The 17,895-nt window shown below is 35.9% G+C and overlaps 1 protein-coding gene across 18 annotated transcripts in view; it reads right to left on the bottom strand.

Annotated features, from left to right (window-relative positions):
- ADAM22 (ADAM metallopeptidase domain 22) overlaps positions 1–17,895 on the bottom strand; it is a 213,146-nt gene that overhangs the window by 55,687 nt on the left and 139,564 nt on the right. For all 18 annotated transcript variants that reach the window (XM_073898755.1, XM_073898756.1, XM_073898759.1 and 15 more), the window contains exons 6-14: positions 17,650–17,713; positions 15,698–15,767; positions 10,839–10,909; positions 7,377–7,451; positions 5,822–5,893; positions 4,827–4,993; positions 3,435–3,519; positions 2,328–2,418; positions 1,086–1,137 (exon numbers count right to left, since the gene is read on the bottom strand). In XM_073898755.1, the coding sequence (XP_073754856.1) occupies positions 1,086–1,137; positions 2,328–2,418; positions 3,435–3,519; positions 4,827–4,993; positions 5,822–5,893; positions 7,377–7,451; positions 10,839–10,909; positions 15,698–15,767; positions 17,650–17,713 (747 nt within the window). The remainder of the gene's footprint in view (positions 1–1,085; positions 1,138–2,327; positions 2,419–3,434; positions 3,520–4,826; positions 4,994–5,821; positions 5,894–7,376; positions 7,452–10,838; positions 10,910–15,697; positions 15,768–17,649; positions 17,714–17,895) is intronic.

Genomic DNA, 17,895 nt, shown 5'->3' with positions numbered 1-17,895 from the left:
GAAGAGGAGAATGGAGGAATTTGTGCCTTATACATTCAATGAACTAGAACTGTATATTATCAGCATGGATAAATCTTATAAAGATCAAAAAGAGCAAATCACAGAAGAGTCCATATAGTATGACTCCTTTCATATAAACTAAAAACATGCAAAGCAATGCTATGTATTACTTCAACATACACATATAAACAATAAAAGTATTAAAAGGGGCTTGTGAATAATATGAACCAAATTGAAGACAGTAGTGACTTTGGCTGGGGTTGGGGAGCAACAAGAGAGAACAGAAGGGGGATTTAACTATGTAGGAAGTATTTTTTTAGGCCGGGTGATGGAATACAAGGGTTCACTCTTCTCTTTATGCCTTTTCAGTGAGGACGGAAATGGAATTCAGGAGGGGAGAGAGGGAGGCTGAAATTTGCCTGGGTATCTGGAATGTTATTAAGATAATAAAAGCTCAAGATGATAAAAGTTGAAAGTAAGGAGTAGTGATGATCTTGGCATGAAAGGAATGGTTGTACAATTTACTAAGAAAAAATAAATACAAGATTAGTGCCTGACAGTGTGTCGAAGGGTAGAGAAATGAAAACCTGTCTCAGGAGAGCAGAGTATACACATCTCTTCCACACTCTGGCAGCTTGAAATCAGCCATTTTAGGAATACTTACACTACAAAAATCAGAGAAAGCTACAAATCCAGGTTCTTTTCTTGTTTTTTATTCTGAGAATCAGCTTACCAGCACACTACTGTTTACAACCCATTTAATTGGAATTGAAGACAAAAGAAAAGAAAATTAGTAGGTAAGCCATGAAGAACAAAGCTGTTCCTCACTTACATTTCTAGCCTAGATGAAAGGCTAACAAAGTCTTTGCTCTTCTATCTTAACTGACAACAACTGTTTTCATAAATAAGAGACTATTTTATGAAAATATCTTATAATAGAGAGCCATTGAGAAGCTCTACATCCAATTTTCTTTTTAATGTCGATGGTGAGGTTCCACACACTAAGCTGTTGGTGTCATATTCCTAAGGAGCCCACAGCACAGCAGAGAAAGGAAGTGAGTTATTTTCAAATAGAAGTGGCTTACCCAGTGTCTCCCATTATGCATCCAGACCATGTGTCCTCACATTTACACTCACCTAAGAGAAAATGAATACAAATGCCTTTTTATGAAGTGAAAACAGGTGCATTAGTTTTTAAAAGTATATCTTCACTTTATTCCTTAAATACCTTTAAGAAGTAATACCTGCTTTCTAAGTTTCCTTATATTTGAAGTTTTGCATGCAATTCATAATAACAAAAATCTACTTGGACCATATCAAGATTTTATAATTTTTACTAAATTAAAACCTTGATATTTTAACAAGTGGCCTTATTTTTAAAGCATTCATTTAAAATGCTTTAAAATGGCTTAACAATCTAATACCAGTGAAATAGCATCACTATAGGATTCTGGTTTCACAGTCCCTTATGGGAATTCTTACAATTTCTTGTCCAGTTTTAAAACCTCTGCACCAAGGAAGGTGCAGGAAGGTAGGCTTAAACTACCTGGGTTCAAAACCTGGGCTTGCCACTTAATATATGAGTAATCTTGGAGGCATTACCCTTTTAACATCCAGTCACCTTATTCTGTAAAATGGGGCTAATAATGGGTATCTTGCAGGATTATCTTGAGGATTAAATGAGTATCTAGAAGTAGATAATACTGGCATTCAATTATCTGTCTTTTAATGGGCACTTCATAAATGGTAATAGTTATTATTAATATAAACAATCATTTATATGTTATTAAATAATAAGATAAATATGATTCTAATCAACTTACTCCAAATACATGACTTTTGACTATTCCTGGTGAATTAACTTTACCTACTTGGGAAAATATATTCTTCCTAGATGCTAGTCCCAGCATAGTTTACCAGGTCCATATTTTACTGAGCCCTTTAGCAGGCAAACTCTCCTCTGTGGCCATACTAAGAGATGTTTTAAATAAACCATAATAAAACAGTATGCCTTGAACCTACACGCCTAGGATTCTCTACGAGACCATTTAAAATTACCAAACAGAGCTTATTTTGTCCTTTTTTAAATTCAACAATGAATTTATCATCACATAGCTTTAAATGTTAATTACACATGGAGACATTTTCACCTACAGGGCAAACATTATCTTGTATAACTTTTGAAGAAAATATTATATACCCCAGCTGTTTAACTTATACCATCACCCAAACTCGTTTGATTAAGCAACTGAATTTAAAATCTCATTCTCCAAAATATTTATAGAGAGTCTATTTTAAATACAACTAAACCACAAAGGTGAACTTACCACTTGCTAACTTTCTTTTGTCTGAGATAATACCAATATTATGGGCTAACGACTGGGCGAGTGTAACTGCCATTAAATCAGTTTTCCCAAACTGAAAAACAAGAGCAAAAACAAAATACGTGTAAATGGGAATTATTTTTTATTTAAGATGGGCCAGAGAAAAATGACACAACATAGTTGGAAATACGTAATTTCTAAGCCTCTTATTTAGTAGAGGTTAAACATACAGTAGCTAAAGCTGAACGATGGAGCATTTGAGAAAAAAGTTGTAAGAAATAAACCTATGTTTGATTCAATCTTATAGGGAAGACTAGAAGCCAGGGAATCACCACTTTTCGGGTTTAGAAAATTAAGTCTGAGTCCAAATTTCACTAGTGACATTTCTGAAAAACTTAATACTTGTAATATACATAAGTCAGTCTTTTAGAAAATAATAAAAGTAAATGTGTAAATTATTTGGAACTTGTTCATTTTTGTGTGTCCATTTGCATGCCCAAAATTTCCCCAAATTAAATAGAATGTGGCTTCAGAAAACAAATGGTATGAGTAACAGGAAGTGGTAATGATCTGTGGGCAAAAGAAACTTGAGACCTAAAGATACTTTTTTCAATATGTTGATTCAAGTATTTTTCTTTTAGATCACTTCCATCAGACTTAGTGCCTTAGGGGTAAAAGAAACTCTTTGGAAAACTTAGTCTATTTTTTTCTCCCAAACTTTGCCAAATATTGAAGAAGGAAGAATATTTCCAATTGGGTTGTTAGGTAGTCAGCCAATGCTTCAAGAATTACTCAGTTCTCCAGGAAATCAGCCAAAGCATAGATAGGGCCTTATTTTCAATAAGGATAAAAGTAAAGATTTTATCTATATAATTTGTAAATAGCTAAATTTGGAGATTATTCTAAGTAGAATATGAACAGAATTATCAAATACTATCTTCCATTATTTTCCTATTCTCTGTCCTCCGGTCATTTATAGCAACCATATTGGTTGTGAATAAAACAACCTAACATCTAGAGAATGAGGAATATGAGAAATTATCTCTTAAATATTAGGAAAACATTTTCAGCCATCATACCACTTTGTATTGTACAGATGTTCACACCTACTTCATTCACGCCTCCTCCTTTCAGCAACGAGCAAATCCCACCAATATAAGCTGCCCCGCTCCGGCTACTCTCAAATTGACTTCCCCTTTTAGAAAAGGAAACGAAAAATGCTTACTGTTCAAAGTTCCAAGTATCACTGCACCTTTCATTATTAATTTACCACACTTACGTTCTCAATGCAAATACATTCCCAGACTGTATACTTCTGAGGGAAGGGAGGAATGTGAATGTTATTTACACACATAACCAAAGAGAAGAGTTTCTGAGGGATGTTTCCCCACATGAGCAATAATACCTTCAACAGAACTATACCTGTTTTGAAAAAATCACTAATATGGTGTACTCTGAGGAGGATACAAAATCACTTCTGTGGTATTTCTGACCAAAATGTCTAACTTGAATCTCTCAATGGGAAAACATCAGACATCCCCACAATGTGGAACATTCTATAAAATAACTGACCTACACTCTTCAAAAATGTTAAACCCAAAATAAACAATGAAAGGCTGAGGAAATCTCCCAAATTAAAGGAGACTAAAGAGACAGGACAATTAAATGTGATGCATGACCTTGTGTTGGGTCCTCAATGGGGGAAGGGAATTAGCTATCAAAGACATTGTTCAGACAATTGGAGAAGCCTGAATATAGGTTACTTAAAAGTATTGTATCACTGTTAAATTTTCTAGTTTTAATAATTTAATTTAATAAAAATTTTAATAAAATTTAATAAATTCAACAAAATTTTAATTAATAAAAATTCAATAATTTACTACGGTGATATAAGACAATGTCTTTTTATCTTTAGGGAATATACATGTATTTAGTAGTGAATGCCCAGTAAGTGAGTATCTCCAACTTGCTCTCAAATGGTTCAGGAAAAAAAAAATTGATAGACAGATAAATGGATGAAAGGAAAAAGGAAGGGAGGGAGGGAAAAAGGGAAGAAGGAAAGAAGGAAGAAAATCATAAACAAATGGGGCAAAATGTAAATAATTAATGAATCTGGGTAAAGAGCATATATTTCCTTGTAGTATTCCTGCAAAGTTTCTATAAATTTGAAATTGTGTAAAATGTAAAAGTTACCCAAAAATATACTCTTTTACTTCCATTTATAATTTCCTTCAACAGATCTTCCTTTACATAATAGGTTTTTTAAATGCTATAATAGATAGTTTGCTATATATTCAAACTCAAATATATATTCAAATTCAAAACTAAACCTCTTATACTTTAATGACAACTTCAGACAATCTATACTTTAAAACTTCTTCCAAATGTGTCTGCCATGTCAAATCCTAATTGCATTATACTGGAGAAAGGCTACATCTCAGTTACAAGTAATACAGCATTCAACAGGGAACCAAAAAAAGTAATAAATTGTAAGTTACATACGAAAAAAGGTGAACTGCATCACTCTTCTCTTTGATAAAATCCCTCCTGTATTTCATAAACTCACGTAGAGTGATCAATGGATTTTCAGATATGGCGAACTTGTTGTCAGCTGCCCAGGTTTCCATAGCAACCAATACTATCCTTGTCTTCAGTTGGTCTTTATATATCTGGTATATTAACAAAAGGAATACACTAGCTATTGTGGTAAAATCAAATGATTTATGACCAGGATTATAAAGCTCCTCTTATGAAAACTCTTTGAGTTCTAGTTAAATGTAAAAAACTCTATTGTCTTTAAGGGAGAGAATTATTTTTCTAATTCACATGCATTTTCCTTGAGTAACAGAGAGTCAAACTGTTCACAACTAAGACCCAAAGAACAGAGGACTAATTAGAAATAAAAGATCACTTTTTTGCACCCTTTTTCAAGGACCTCCCTGAGTCTCTTTTCTGGCACCCTGGAGAAAGAATTCACGCATTCTTGGGTTTCCCAAGAGAAGAATGGAACAGCGAAGACCCCCCTAGGATATAATTTCTACAAACCCGACGGGTCCCAATTAAACTCATGGAGAAGGTACCCACATTGCCTTGTCAGGCAGAAAGTAAATACAGTAGGATTACTAGTGCATCATTCACACACAACCAGGCACTCTCTTGAAAATAGCTCAACCACCTGCTTCTCCAATGTTGGAAGTACACAATGAATATCTTCGTTAAGGACTGGGACTCAACTTTTTATTTTTCAGTGTGAAAAATATAAGGAGAAATTTCAAGCATCAATCCATGGGTAACTTTGACCACCTCCTTTTATCATCTTCCCAGCCAGAGATCAAAAACAATAAAGTCCACTGCAAGGTTACTAGGGACTTACATATGGGATACCTTGCCTAAAGTGCAATTCCGAGTACCGAAAATATAAGAACCATATTATCCATTCTGTTAGCAATCAGGAGATGAAATTCCTCTATGGCAATATTGAATCGATTGATACTTACTAAATCCGCCATGTTCACCACAGATTTCGCATATGTATTGGTATGTACAACTGAAAGCCGATGTTTTTTAAACTGAAAGCGAAACAAAACAAAACAAGTGAAGGGCTTCCAAATAATCACCTCAGCAGAGAAAACATAGTGTACCTGAAATATCTCTATGGCTTTCTGTAAAATAATTATAAGAGCTGAGAACTAGTTCTTTATATGCTGTGTAGTCTGAGGAAAGGTTCTTAAGAATCTGAGGCCTCAGTTTACTTAACTGCCAGAGGAAGTAAAAAATACCTATTCCATCCATTTCACAAGTTTATTTTTAACACAGAATTGTTATTCAAAATGATAAAAACATATGAAAGTTGTCTATGAATTGCAAGACATACAAATATAAGTAAGGTGGATAGCCAGAAAAAGTGTATGTGAATAGTATGAAATATCATCACGAAATAGCATGTAAAACCTGATTTCTGGCTTCCCTTAAAATTAGCATCCCTGATGGTGATAACTAGCAAGTACTGAGAGGCAGCCACTCCCATTAGACAGGCCCTATCTTTTCTTTTGCCACAGGCCTCACCCCCTCCCTATTGTTTTACATCTGGCTTACTTCATTTGTGTTACCTGCCTACAGATCTCTGCAGGTATCTGAATGTGCGCTATCTTAAAAAGTCAAAATAATATGTTCTTACAACTTATTCTGATCATGTAAAAATCTCAGGAAACAGTAACATTCACTGACTTCCAAGAGGTTAGAAAGATAAAACTTAGTTCTAGCCTGAACAAAGAAGAACTCAATCTGGATTTTATTATTATTATTATTATTATTATTGGCAACAATAGGTGATCAATGTTTGTTTAATCATATGCAAACAAATGACACATTTTCCCCCAAATAAATCACTCAAAGTAAATTAAAACGCACTTATCCCTGAAATTAAGTAAAATTCAGCAATGTGCATCACGGAACATGTTTAGTTTAAAACTCTGGTTACACAGAGCAATTAACATTATAACTCACTGCTGTGCTGTAAATGTAAGCTACTTCCTGCAACATGCCCGTGCACTGAATATACACACTCTGGGTCAAAATAAATGACTCAGCAAGAAGGAAGTTTTGCCAGATTCCTATCCTAAAATCTTCACTGCTTGCCTATATATAAACATTTCCATATGGTTTGTTGCATAGCAGGCCAGAAATTGAAAAACTGCTTTTCTTTTATCAGCATAAGTTGTATGCTGCAAACTAAAGTGTCCCATTACTGGTGCCTCACTGATTTCTTCAAAATACAAATATTCATTAAGCAAATCCAAAGGGCTGACTAACTCTAAATCAAAGAAATATTTCTGGAATGTCACAAAATACTGCTAGTTACTTCTACCTAACAATGTTTCCAATTTAAAGGTTGTTACTGGCTAACAAAATACATTTGGCTACATACACAAATGTCTTTTCCAAGTTACAATTTTCTGGGTTTCTTGTTTCTTCTAAACATATTTCTGCATCCACCAGTTTTACCCCTTGGCACACACAAGTTCAAACGACAAAAAATTTAGCACATCCTACCATTAGATGATCGTTGACAATCATCAGCTCAATATATTTGGTCTCCTCCTCTATGTTACGAGGATGTCGACGAAGCTGCAATATGGTAAAGGAAATAGCACCTACATAAGCCCCCTGAACTGGAAGGGGGGAAAATGGAAGCCTCCATTTCCCCCTGTGGAAAACTAAAAAATATGTTACATATTATGTTACATATTATACTGTACCCTTTTTCCAAACACTTGTGATTTCCAACACTCACAGCCCCTGGCAGCCACTTTTCTACTGTTTTATGAGTTTGGTTTTTTTTTTTTTTTGTTCCACATATAAGTGATACCCTGCAGTATTTGTCTTTTTCTGTCTGGTTTATTTCATTTAGCATAATGCTTTCCAGGTTCATCCATGTTGTCACAAATGATAGGATTTTCTTCTTTTCCAAGGCTGGATGAAACTCCACTATATATATACACACCACATTTTCTTGATCCAGTCATTTGTTGATGGACACCAACACTGATAAGACTGTATTATATAATTGAAATTTGCTGACATAACTTAAATGTTTTCACCAAGGGGGAAAAAAAAAAGGTAAATATGTGAGGTGATGGATGTACTAATTAACTCAATGGGGGGGTTTCCTTTCTATATATATATAGATAGATAGATAGATAGATATACATATAATCATCCCATTGTATACTTCAAGTATCTTAACAATTTTGTCAATTAATTATACTACAACAAGGCTGAAAAAAGTGTTTTTAATTTAAAAAAAACTAAAACATGAGAGAAATAAACATTTCCACTTTTACTCCTTCAGAATTTTTTTCATTTTTGTCGATTTTACTCAATTTTTGAACAGGTAATAAATTCATATGATTCAAAGATTAAATAAAGAACTATAAAGAGGTTCAAGATCAAATTCTTCCTCTCACTTCTGTTCATCTACCTAGTTGCTAACCTTTCTCCCCACAACGGGTATAGCACAGTTATTGGTTTCTTCCAGAAATATTTATGGATATAAAATCGAACATAACATATATTTTATTTAGTACTTCTATTTATTTCACTAGCTTTTGCATCAGGCAAAATCAGGTTATTTTCATTTACCAGTTTATCTTGGAGACTGTAACACATGAAGTGCATTCTTTCTGGTTTAATTTAAGCTTCTGAGGATCTCTGAGAGAATACAGCGGGTGTCTAGTGGACAGTTTTATTCTCTAATCTCCAAATTTGGGATTGAGAATGCCATTTCTTCCTCTGATACGGTTCATGGGAGCCCCCAAATGATATAAGAGTTTTATTAAGATAGTTTCGAGAGCTTCCAGGCCAGTTTTGTTTTATCTATTACAGCTATGTTATATCTGTCTGTTCAACAACGAATTTTCTCCATCTTCAAAATCATGATTAATGGATGCTACTGGTAGGAGAAACTAAGGCAGCCATATGCCTTGGTTCCCTGCAGTTCATCTATAACACAGTCTTTAACAAGAGTTGTAAAATTAACTTTTTCCATTATGCCACACTTATCATATGATCTCACTTGTATGTGGAATTTAAGAAACAAAACAGAGGATCACAGGGGAAGGGAGGGAAAAATTAAACAAGAGGAAATCAGAGAGGGAGACAAACCATAAGAGACTCTTATCATAGGTAACAAACAGGGTTGCTGGAGGGGAGGGAGTTGAAGGGTGGGGTGACTGGGTGATGGACACTGGGGAGGGCATGTGATGTAATGAGCACTGGGTATTATATAAGACTGATGAATCACTGACCTCTACCTCTGAAACCAATAATACATTATATGTTAATTAATTGAACTTAATTAAAAAAATAAAAAATTTGAGGAAAAAATAAAATTATCCTATTCTCTGATCTCATAATTCATGAAAATAAACACTATTTCAAATTAAATCTTGTTGGCAATCTTCATTTATTTAACTGGGCCTCAATATATACGTATATTCACAAAATACATAAAGCTCCTGGTAGCAATTCATGGAACCCAAAGCCTTCTGAGAGGCATGTATAAAGCATATATGGTTATAAGCATTTCTCTGAGACTAGACTTATTCTAAGTCAGAATCTGAACTCCACCACTGGGTAACTCATTATTACCCTGGGCAAGGTTCTTAAGCTTCTTACGCTTCAAAGTCCTTAGCAGTAAAATGGGGATAATAATAATACCTTGTTCATAAGAGTGTTATGAGGATTAAATGAGTTAATACAATTAAAATTTTTAGAAGACAGCCAGGCACAGATACCTGTGCCTCAATAAAACAAACAAAAACCAATTATTATTCACATTAGAAATGTGCCTATAAAGTTATTTTATTTCATACTTACTGAACATATTTTAAACAGAAGATAACTGGTTTCTTACTAGAAATCTTACTAGAGATCCATTTCTCTCACCCTGTGTTTTTTATGCCAAACACACATACATAATACATGATATCTTAATTCTAATAACCAACCAGGGTTCTGTTGTTTCCTTTTCTTTTTTGAGTATACTGGACACACGATGTTACATTAGTTTCAGGTGTACAACCTAGTGATTCAACTTCATACGTTATTCTGTGCTCACTGCAAGGGTGGCTGCCATCTGTCACCAGACAACACTCTTAAAATATCACTGACTATTCCCTGTGCTGTGCCCTTTACCCCCACGACTTACTCATTTCCTACCTGGAAGCCTGTGTCTCCTACTGTCCTTCACCCATGTTGCCCATCTCTCCACTCACTTCCCTCTGGCAACCACCAGTTTGTTCTCTATATTTACAGATCTGATTTTGCTTTTTGTTTGTTTATTCATTTTATACATCTTAGACTCCACAAATGAGAGAAATCATATGGAATTTTGATGACTAGAGTTCTTATTCTATCTCAACCATTTCCCAGCTCTACGTTTCTGGTCATTTTCACATTTCAAAGACATCATTTTTTTTTTCCTGTGAAAGGGGATTAACAGTACCTACACTTCATGTGGTGTAAAGCAGGATACAAGGACTTATTATTTTTGCTAAGTCCAAGATCCACTGAACATTCATAAAGTGGACATCCTGAGTTTATATCCCAGACTCCAACGTAGCTCAAGGGTGACAAGAGCATTCTGTGGCTTTAAAACCTGATGGATTCCCTCTCAAGGGGGTATCTTTATAAGTAGACTCCATGACGTGAAACAACCCAGGCAAGAAAAGAGGCCTATGATAGAAAGAACCAGAGATGCCATAGGTAGGGCCATAATCTGCCTTTATGATGAATAACCATATTATCAACACTATCATGAGTCCTTTTTGAGTCTATGAAACAACATGACCTCCCTCCACAGCTCCTACAGATCTGTCATCTTACTGTTTACCACACCCTGACAAATGCCTGAACTAAGACTTAACCCTCTTATAGAGACTTAATGTAGAGTTAAACAACTGGCAGTTGCCAAGTGTTTTTAAAACGTCATGGAATATACCTGTGAATACATACCTGCCGTTTACTTCTTTTTGGTCTTGCCTTCAAAATAAATTTTGGTGGAGTGATGTGTACTTGTTGAAATTCTAAAAGGAAATAAAAATAAATGAATTTAGTGCATTTGCCAGGTTTCTTTCAGACAGGGCAAAGTTTTACTATCCCTTCGTCATATAAATTATATAATTATATTCAATTTAGTTATTAACTATTAGCAATTGTTATAGTTATTAATAATTAATATAAATCATAACTTACAAATTATATAATTATAACTATATGGTTATAAATTTTATAATGTATGTTACACTTAAATATAGAACATTAATCAAAAAAATTGTGTTCATATGAATACTAAATAAAATATATCATGAATGAATACAATTTGAAAAATTTATCTCCAAATTTTTCTCATATTTTTCCTATAAATACTACCACATTCTTTATCAAGAATCTTCTGAATAGCCAGCCTAGGCTTCCAAGACTGACCTTCATTAAAGAATGACACACCAAGTGCTGGTGAAGATGTGAAACGATCTCTCAGATAGTGCTGATGAGAGTGTCAAATGGTATAACCACTTTAAGAAAAAGGTTCAGCAATTCTCATACAACCAGAGTTCTCAGAGTGCAATTCAAAAACTAAAGACATCAACGTTACCTGGGGACTTGTGGGAAATGCAAATTCTCATAACCTATCCATGATGAACTGAATCAAAAACTCTAGAAACTGGTACAGCCAGTTTGAGAGGAAGTTCCTCTCAAAAAATTAAAATAGAAATACCATTTGATCCTGCAATCCCACTTCTGGGTATATAGTCAAAGGAATTGAAATCAGGATCTCAAAGACATACCTGTCCTCCCATGTTCATTGTAGCATGATTCACAATAGCCAAGATATAGAAACAACCTCAATATTCATCAGTGGATGAATGGATAAAGAAAATATGTTATGGGGGTGCCTGGGTGGCTCAGTTGGTTAAGCGACTGCCTTCGGCTCAGGTCATGATCCCAGGGTCCTAGGATCGAGTCCCACATCGGGCTCCCTGCTCAGCGGGGAGTCTGCTTCTCCCTCTGACCCTCTTCCCTCTCATGCTCTCTATCTCTCATTCTCTCTCTCTCAAATAAATAAATAAAATCTTTAAAAAAAAAAGAAAATATGGTATGAATATGCAATAAAGTATTATTTGGCCTTAAAAAAAAAAGAAATCTTTCCATTTGTGACAACACGGATGAACCTGGAGGACATTACACTAAGTGAAACTAGCCAGACACAAAAGGACAAATACTACATGATACCACTTATATGAGGAATCTGAAATAGTCAAACTCCTAGGAGCAGAAAGTGGAATGATAGTTGCCAGGAGCTGAGAAAAGTGGGAAGCAGGGAGGTATTAGTTGAAGGGCACAAAGTTTCAGTTGTACAAGATGCATAAGTCCTAAAGATCTCCTGTACAGCAGAGTGGCCAGAATTAACAATATTATATTGCATATATAAATTTTGTTAACAGTGTAGATCTTACATTGTATTCTTTTCACTACTACTACTAATACTACAATAACAATAATAAAGACAGTGGAAAGAAACTTTTGGAGTTATGGGTACGCTTATGGCATAGATTATGGTGATGACTTCATGGATGTACATTTATATCCAAACTCGTCAAGTTGTATGCATTAATTACATACAGCTTTTCTCTAATGTCAACCGTATCTCAATTAAGGGGCTTGAAAAAGCCCTCTAGACATGGAGCCAGCAGCCTGTGATTCTCTGATACATTCTGCAGTTTGAGAAACACTATTATACAGTCAAATACACACCTACCTTAAGACCCGGTATTTCCACTGCCAGGTATTTGACAGAAGAAATATAAACACGTGTCCACAAAACAGATTTTTATTAGAAGGTTTAGAGTCCTTTTATTCCTAATAGCCAAAAACTGGAAACAACCCAAATGTCCATCAACAGAATGGATAAAAGACTGTGGTAACTTTAAACAGCAGAACAGGGGCACCTGGGTGGCTCAGTCGTTAAGCATCTGCCTTCAGCTCAGGTCATGATCCCAGGGTCCTGGGATCGAGCCTCGCATCGGGCTCCCTGCTCAGCGGGAAGCCTGCTTCTCCCTCTCCCACTCCCCCTGCTTGTGTTCCCTCTCTCGCTGTCTCTCTCTCTGTCAAATAAATAAAATCTTAAAAATAAATAAATAAATAAACAGCAGAACATACTCAGTAATTACAAAGAATGAACTGTTGCTCACCTCTCACAACATTAATCTCCTGGGCACATGCTAAGCAAAAGAAGCTGAACACAGTGTGTGATTCCATTTGCATGAAGACCTAAAACAGGCTAACCTAAAAGTCAGAAAAGGGATTGCAGAAGTGTGTGGTGCTGACTGGGAAGAGGCACAAAGGAGGGTACCAGGATGATGGGAATGTGCCAAATCTCACCAAGTGAGTGCACGTGTGCCAAATCATCTAATGGTATACAAGATTTATATATTTCCTGGTAGGAATTTTAAAAACAGACTGTGCTAAGGGGTCTGTAGGAAATAAATAAACTTTTCTCAAATGTTTTCTTAGGGACACTAATCCTAAGAGCTATGTCATATAAAACAAAAGGTTCCATAAGTTAAACAAGTTTGGGGAACATCTGATCATATTCTATCTCTAGGAAATACAAAATGCATAGCAAGACAAAGGTATTGATAATCCAGGACCCAGGAAAACTTTATTAAATCTAAAATAAAAAAAGCTTACTCTTGAGCTTATTTCACAAGAATTTTTTTCTAATTTATCATAAATCCAAGCATCTAGAAAGACAAATAACACTCTTAAAATTGACAGTGCCAACTTCTGACAAGAAAAGAAAACCAGAAACTAATTGAGACAGACCTGAGTTTTGGAAGATGTTGAAAGTTAATTTTAATTACAGCAAAACTGCCAAGTCATCTTTAAAGTTTCTGTGGGAAAGTAACCCTGAACAAAGTTTTTTTAAAAATTGTATAATTAGGGGCACCTGGCTGGCTCAGTCGGTAGAGCGTGCAACTCTTGATCTCAGTGTTGTAGGTTCAAGCCCCACGTTGAGTATAGAGATTACTTTAAAATAAAATCTTAAAAAAAAAAAAAGAATCCACTATGATGGAAAACACTTCATTCTAAAAAACAAATTGTACAATTGGATTACATTAAAGTCCTTATGGGGATCCTTATTTATTACTTTAAATATTAATTAATGTTCATTGCTTCCAATAAGACCTATTAGATTGTAGCTTTATTCTCAGGAACCTAGTCATGATTTACTTTCCTCCCACAATAGGGACTGTAAAAAGTTTCATACTGTCTGAAGGAACAGCCTAAAGTGTCTGTGTAAAGTAAGAGCATCTATATGCTTATTTGCAGATTTTTCAAAATAGTGAGTTCCGTAAAACAGGATCCTCTATCCCTTTTGCAGCAGGAGAGAAGAACTGGGTAGAAGATCAAGGAGTTAGAAATCTACTTTAGAGAAGGGACCTTAGCAAACACTCATTTCATTTTCCAATGAGGAAACAATGTAAATTTTTCTTTTTTAAGTTTTTACTTAGGTAATCTCTACACCCAATGTGGGGCTTGAACTCATGACCCCGAGATTAAGAGTCACATGCTCTTCCAACTGAGCCAGCCAGGCACCCCAACAATGTAAACGTTTGAGTGGTTTTCCTAAGCAGTAGTTTATAAGGATGTGCTCTTAGTCGGATGATTCTACCACTTCCCCTGCGCCTCTCTCCAAGCACACATTCTCACACTGGCACGATCCACACCCTGCTCAGTCCCAGACTAGCTGTCGGACCCTGGAAAAGACAGGCTGGCTGAGCCTGTTTCTTCATCTACAAAATGTGAATAATTCTATCAATCTCACAGAGCTATAGCGAAGATAAAAATGAGATTAAAAATTAGAATGTACTATAGCCATGGTCAGGGCTCACTAAGGAGGAAAGGAAGCTTCTCCACATTAGACATTCTGAGTGTGTTCTACCTTCAGTAGGAGAAAACCGGTTAAGTCCTGTAGAGCCAAAGACAAATGCACTCCATACAATCACTGCTCCACTAACGAGCAAAGTATAAGTACTCTGCCCTACTTGTCATGTGAAGATTTGGAAGCAACTCAAACTAAGATCTATAAATAAATGTAAACAAACACACATGAGAAGCAAAGACTAATTTCACAAAAAAAAGCACATAAAAATAAAAAGCATTAGGGGCACCTGGGTGGTGCAGCCGGTTAACGGTTTGACTCTTGGCGTCAGCTCAGGTCAAAATCTCAGGGTTGTGAGATCGAGCCCTGTGTCAGGCTCTGTGTTAATTGGGGAGTCCGCTTGAGATTCTGTCTCTCCCTCCCCTTCTGCCCCTCCCCCCTCTCTAAAATAAATAAATATATCTTTTTTAAAAAATAATAAAAAGTGTTAATCTATAATCGTTCTTTCTTAAAATGGTGAGGCAAAAAGAGATGAGGAAAACAAATAGGAAAATGATTACAAGTTCATCCCTGTGTTAACAGAATCAGTATCTCACTGAAAGTGAAGTTTTCTATATTTTGTCTATGCAGACCAATTTTTGCCCTAACATTATTTCTCCACTCAGAAATACCTTGCTCTTTTTCTAATTTTAAAAAGTCTCCTTCAATGTGCTCAAACTGTATCTTTCCAAACTCATCCACTACAAACATGAAGTCAGTTTGCATTTTATTCTCCCTCTTGATGTCCTTGACTTGACGTCCCTTTCTCTCTAAAATTGTTATGAGCAGTCATGAGCTAAGGGTATTCCACATATAGATTAGCTCTAAAGCACTCAAATGAATTATTAAAGTTGACTTTTTTTTCAAAGTCATAATATGAATATCATACCAGATGGAAGATCATCCAAAGGAAATTCAAACAGTCTGGACTTGTAAACTGAATGAAAATGGAAATCCTCCTGAAAGAACACAAATAACCAAGATTAAGCACAGGCAACCAGTTATCTTCAGTCTCAGGCAATGAGAGCTGAAGAAGCTGAGACTCCTAAAATAACCACAGCCTGACTACGCACTCTCCTGGATTTGAAAAGGCAATGGGCCACCTCACAACCCTCTCCTGCTCCCAGATTCCCCCAGCACGTATTAGAAACAAAATGCCTCTGCAGACAGAGAAGCCAAAGCCTGTAGTAATGGAAAATAAATGAATGAACCTATTTCCCCAAGGAGAAGTAAGACATCTGGGAAAATGGGCTAATACTTTTTATAACTGGTCCCTTTCCATGGATCCCTGACCCACTTTTAGAGCCAGACAGTTTTGCCAGGCAAAGATTGCAGAGCTCACACTCGTCTCGTATCAGGGAGTTAAGATGACTGGCGTAAGTAGATGGCCAAATGGACCTTGCTCCAAAATTCAAATGTCATACAAGTTCTGTGACAAACCAACAGACAAAAAGCCATGTTTCATCTAAGAAAAATTAATGAACATTCAAATAATTATTTCTGGCTCCTTTCAATTAAAAAAAATAGAATGTCATAAACAGTCAAGTTTCATGATATTGTTGTAAAAAATTTCACCTGTCCAGGCAAAGTGATATAAAAGTCAACAACAGGCATCTAGAAAATACAATACAATACAAATAGCTTCCCCTGGGCACGTGGGTGGCTCAGTCAGTAAAGCGTCTGCCTTTGGCTCAGGTCATGATCCTGGGGTCCTGGGACTGAGCCCCTCATCAGGCTCCTTCCCAGCGGGAAGCCTGCTTCTCCCTCTCCCACTCCCTCTGTTTGTGTTCCCTCTCTTGCTAGTCTCTCTCTGTCAAATAAATAAAATCTTTAAAAAAAAATAAAAACAACAACAACAAAAAAGTTAAAAATAATTCACTTCCCTTTATGGGAGGCAAAACAGTGTATATTTTTAGAAATTACTTGCCTAAGTGAACAATGTTGAATACAAGGAAGAATATCTGTGTGCACAGAGCAAGAATGGAAGTGTATTATGTTTCTCTCTGCAGTCTACAATATAAACTCAATGCTTTTCTAATTTGTGGAAAATGCATGTTGCAACTAAAAGGAAGGAGAGAATTAAGAAAACTTAGATTTCCCTACATTTCATCAGCACAAGGCCCTACAGACAACAGGCAACAGAGAAAAATCTGAAATCTAGAAAAGAGAGGTGGAAAATAACATTTCTATTGAGTTGGTCTGTTAGAGACTGAATGTTTGTGTCCCCCCACAAAACTCCTATGTTTAGGCCCTCATTCCCAATGTGACTGTATTTGGACAGGACCTATGAAAAAGCAATAAAGGTTAAAATAGGTCTTCAGGGTGGGGTGGGGCAGGTGCCCTTATAAGAAGAGACACCACAGCTCTGTCTCTCTGCTATGTGGACACACAGCAGGGAGGAGGCCATCACAAGCCAAGGACAGAGCCTTCAACAGACACAGACCCTGCCAGCACCCGGATCTTGGACTTCCAGTCACCAGTGTGCGAAATATGTGCGAAAATAAATTTCTGTTGTTTAAGCCCCCCACTGTGTTGTTATGACTGCCTGAGCAAACTAAGACAAATCATAGCACATTATGGTGGAGAAAGAACAAAAATGGAGGCTTCAGAACACCTCAGAAAGTATTTCCAATATACAGAGTAAAACACAGACTTAAAAAAACCCACTTGTGTGATTTTGACTTAGTATTTAATTTTATATATATGGATATATTTATATTTATTATCCTGACTCTAAAAATAAGAAAATAAAATAGAGACAAAAAGAGGAGGAAAAAAGAAGGGGAAAAGCTCCCAATCTCAATTTTTACATTTGCCACAGAAAACAGAAGGAGCACTTACTGGGGAGGTGTCATTTTCTTCTGGTTCAATGAGATAGGTATGGTTCCCATCGTAGAACATCCCACTGCCAAGGACAAGAAAATAATTATGCATGGCTATTGACTCTTGCCTCAGAACAGGATCATTTTAAAATCAGCAGCTGCCAGAGAACTAATTTACTTCTCAACACTTACTTCCCAGTCCCAGATACACACCACATACCATACACACACACACACACACACACACACACACACACACACACAC

The sequence above is a fragment of the Callorhinus ursinus genome, unplaced genomic scaffold (assembly GCF_003265705.2).
Source record: "Callorhinus ursinus isolate GAN/ISIS: 27379988/994484 unplaced genomic scaffold, GSC_fseal_2.0 scaffold12, whole genome shotgun sequence".
Classification (NCBI taxonomy): Eukaryota; Metazoa; Chordata; class Mammalia; order Carnivora; family Otariidae; genus Callorhinus; species Callorhinus ursinus.
Note: the sequence above shows the minus strand (reverse complement) of the source record. Positions and strands in the feature narration are given on the sequence as shown.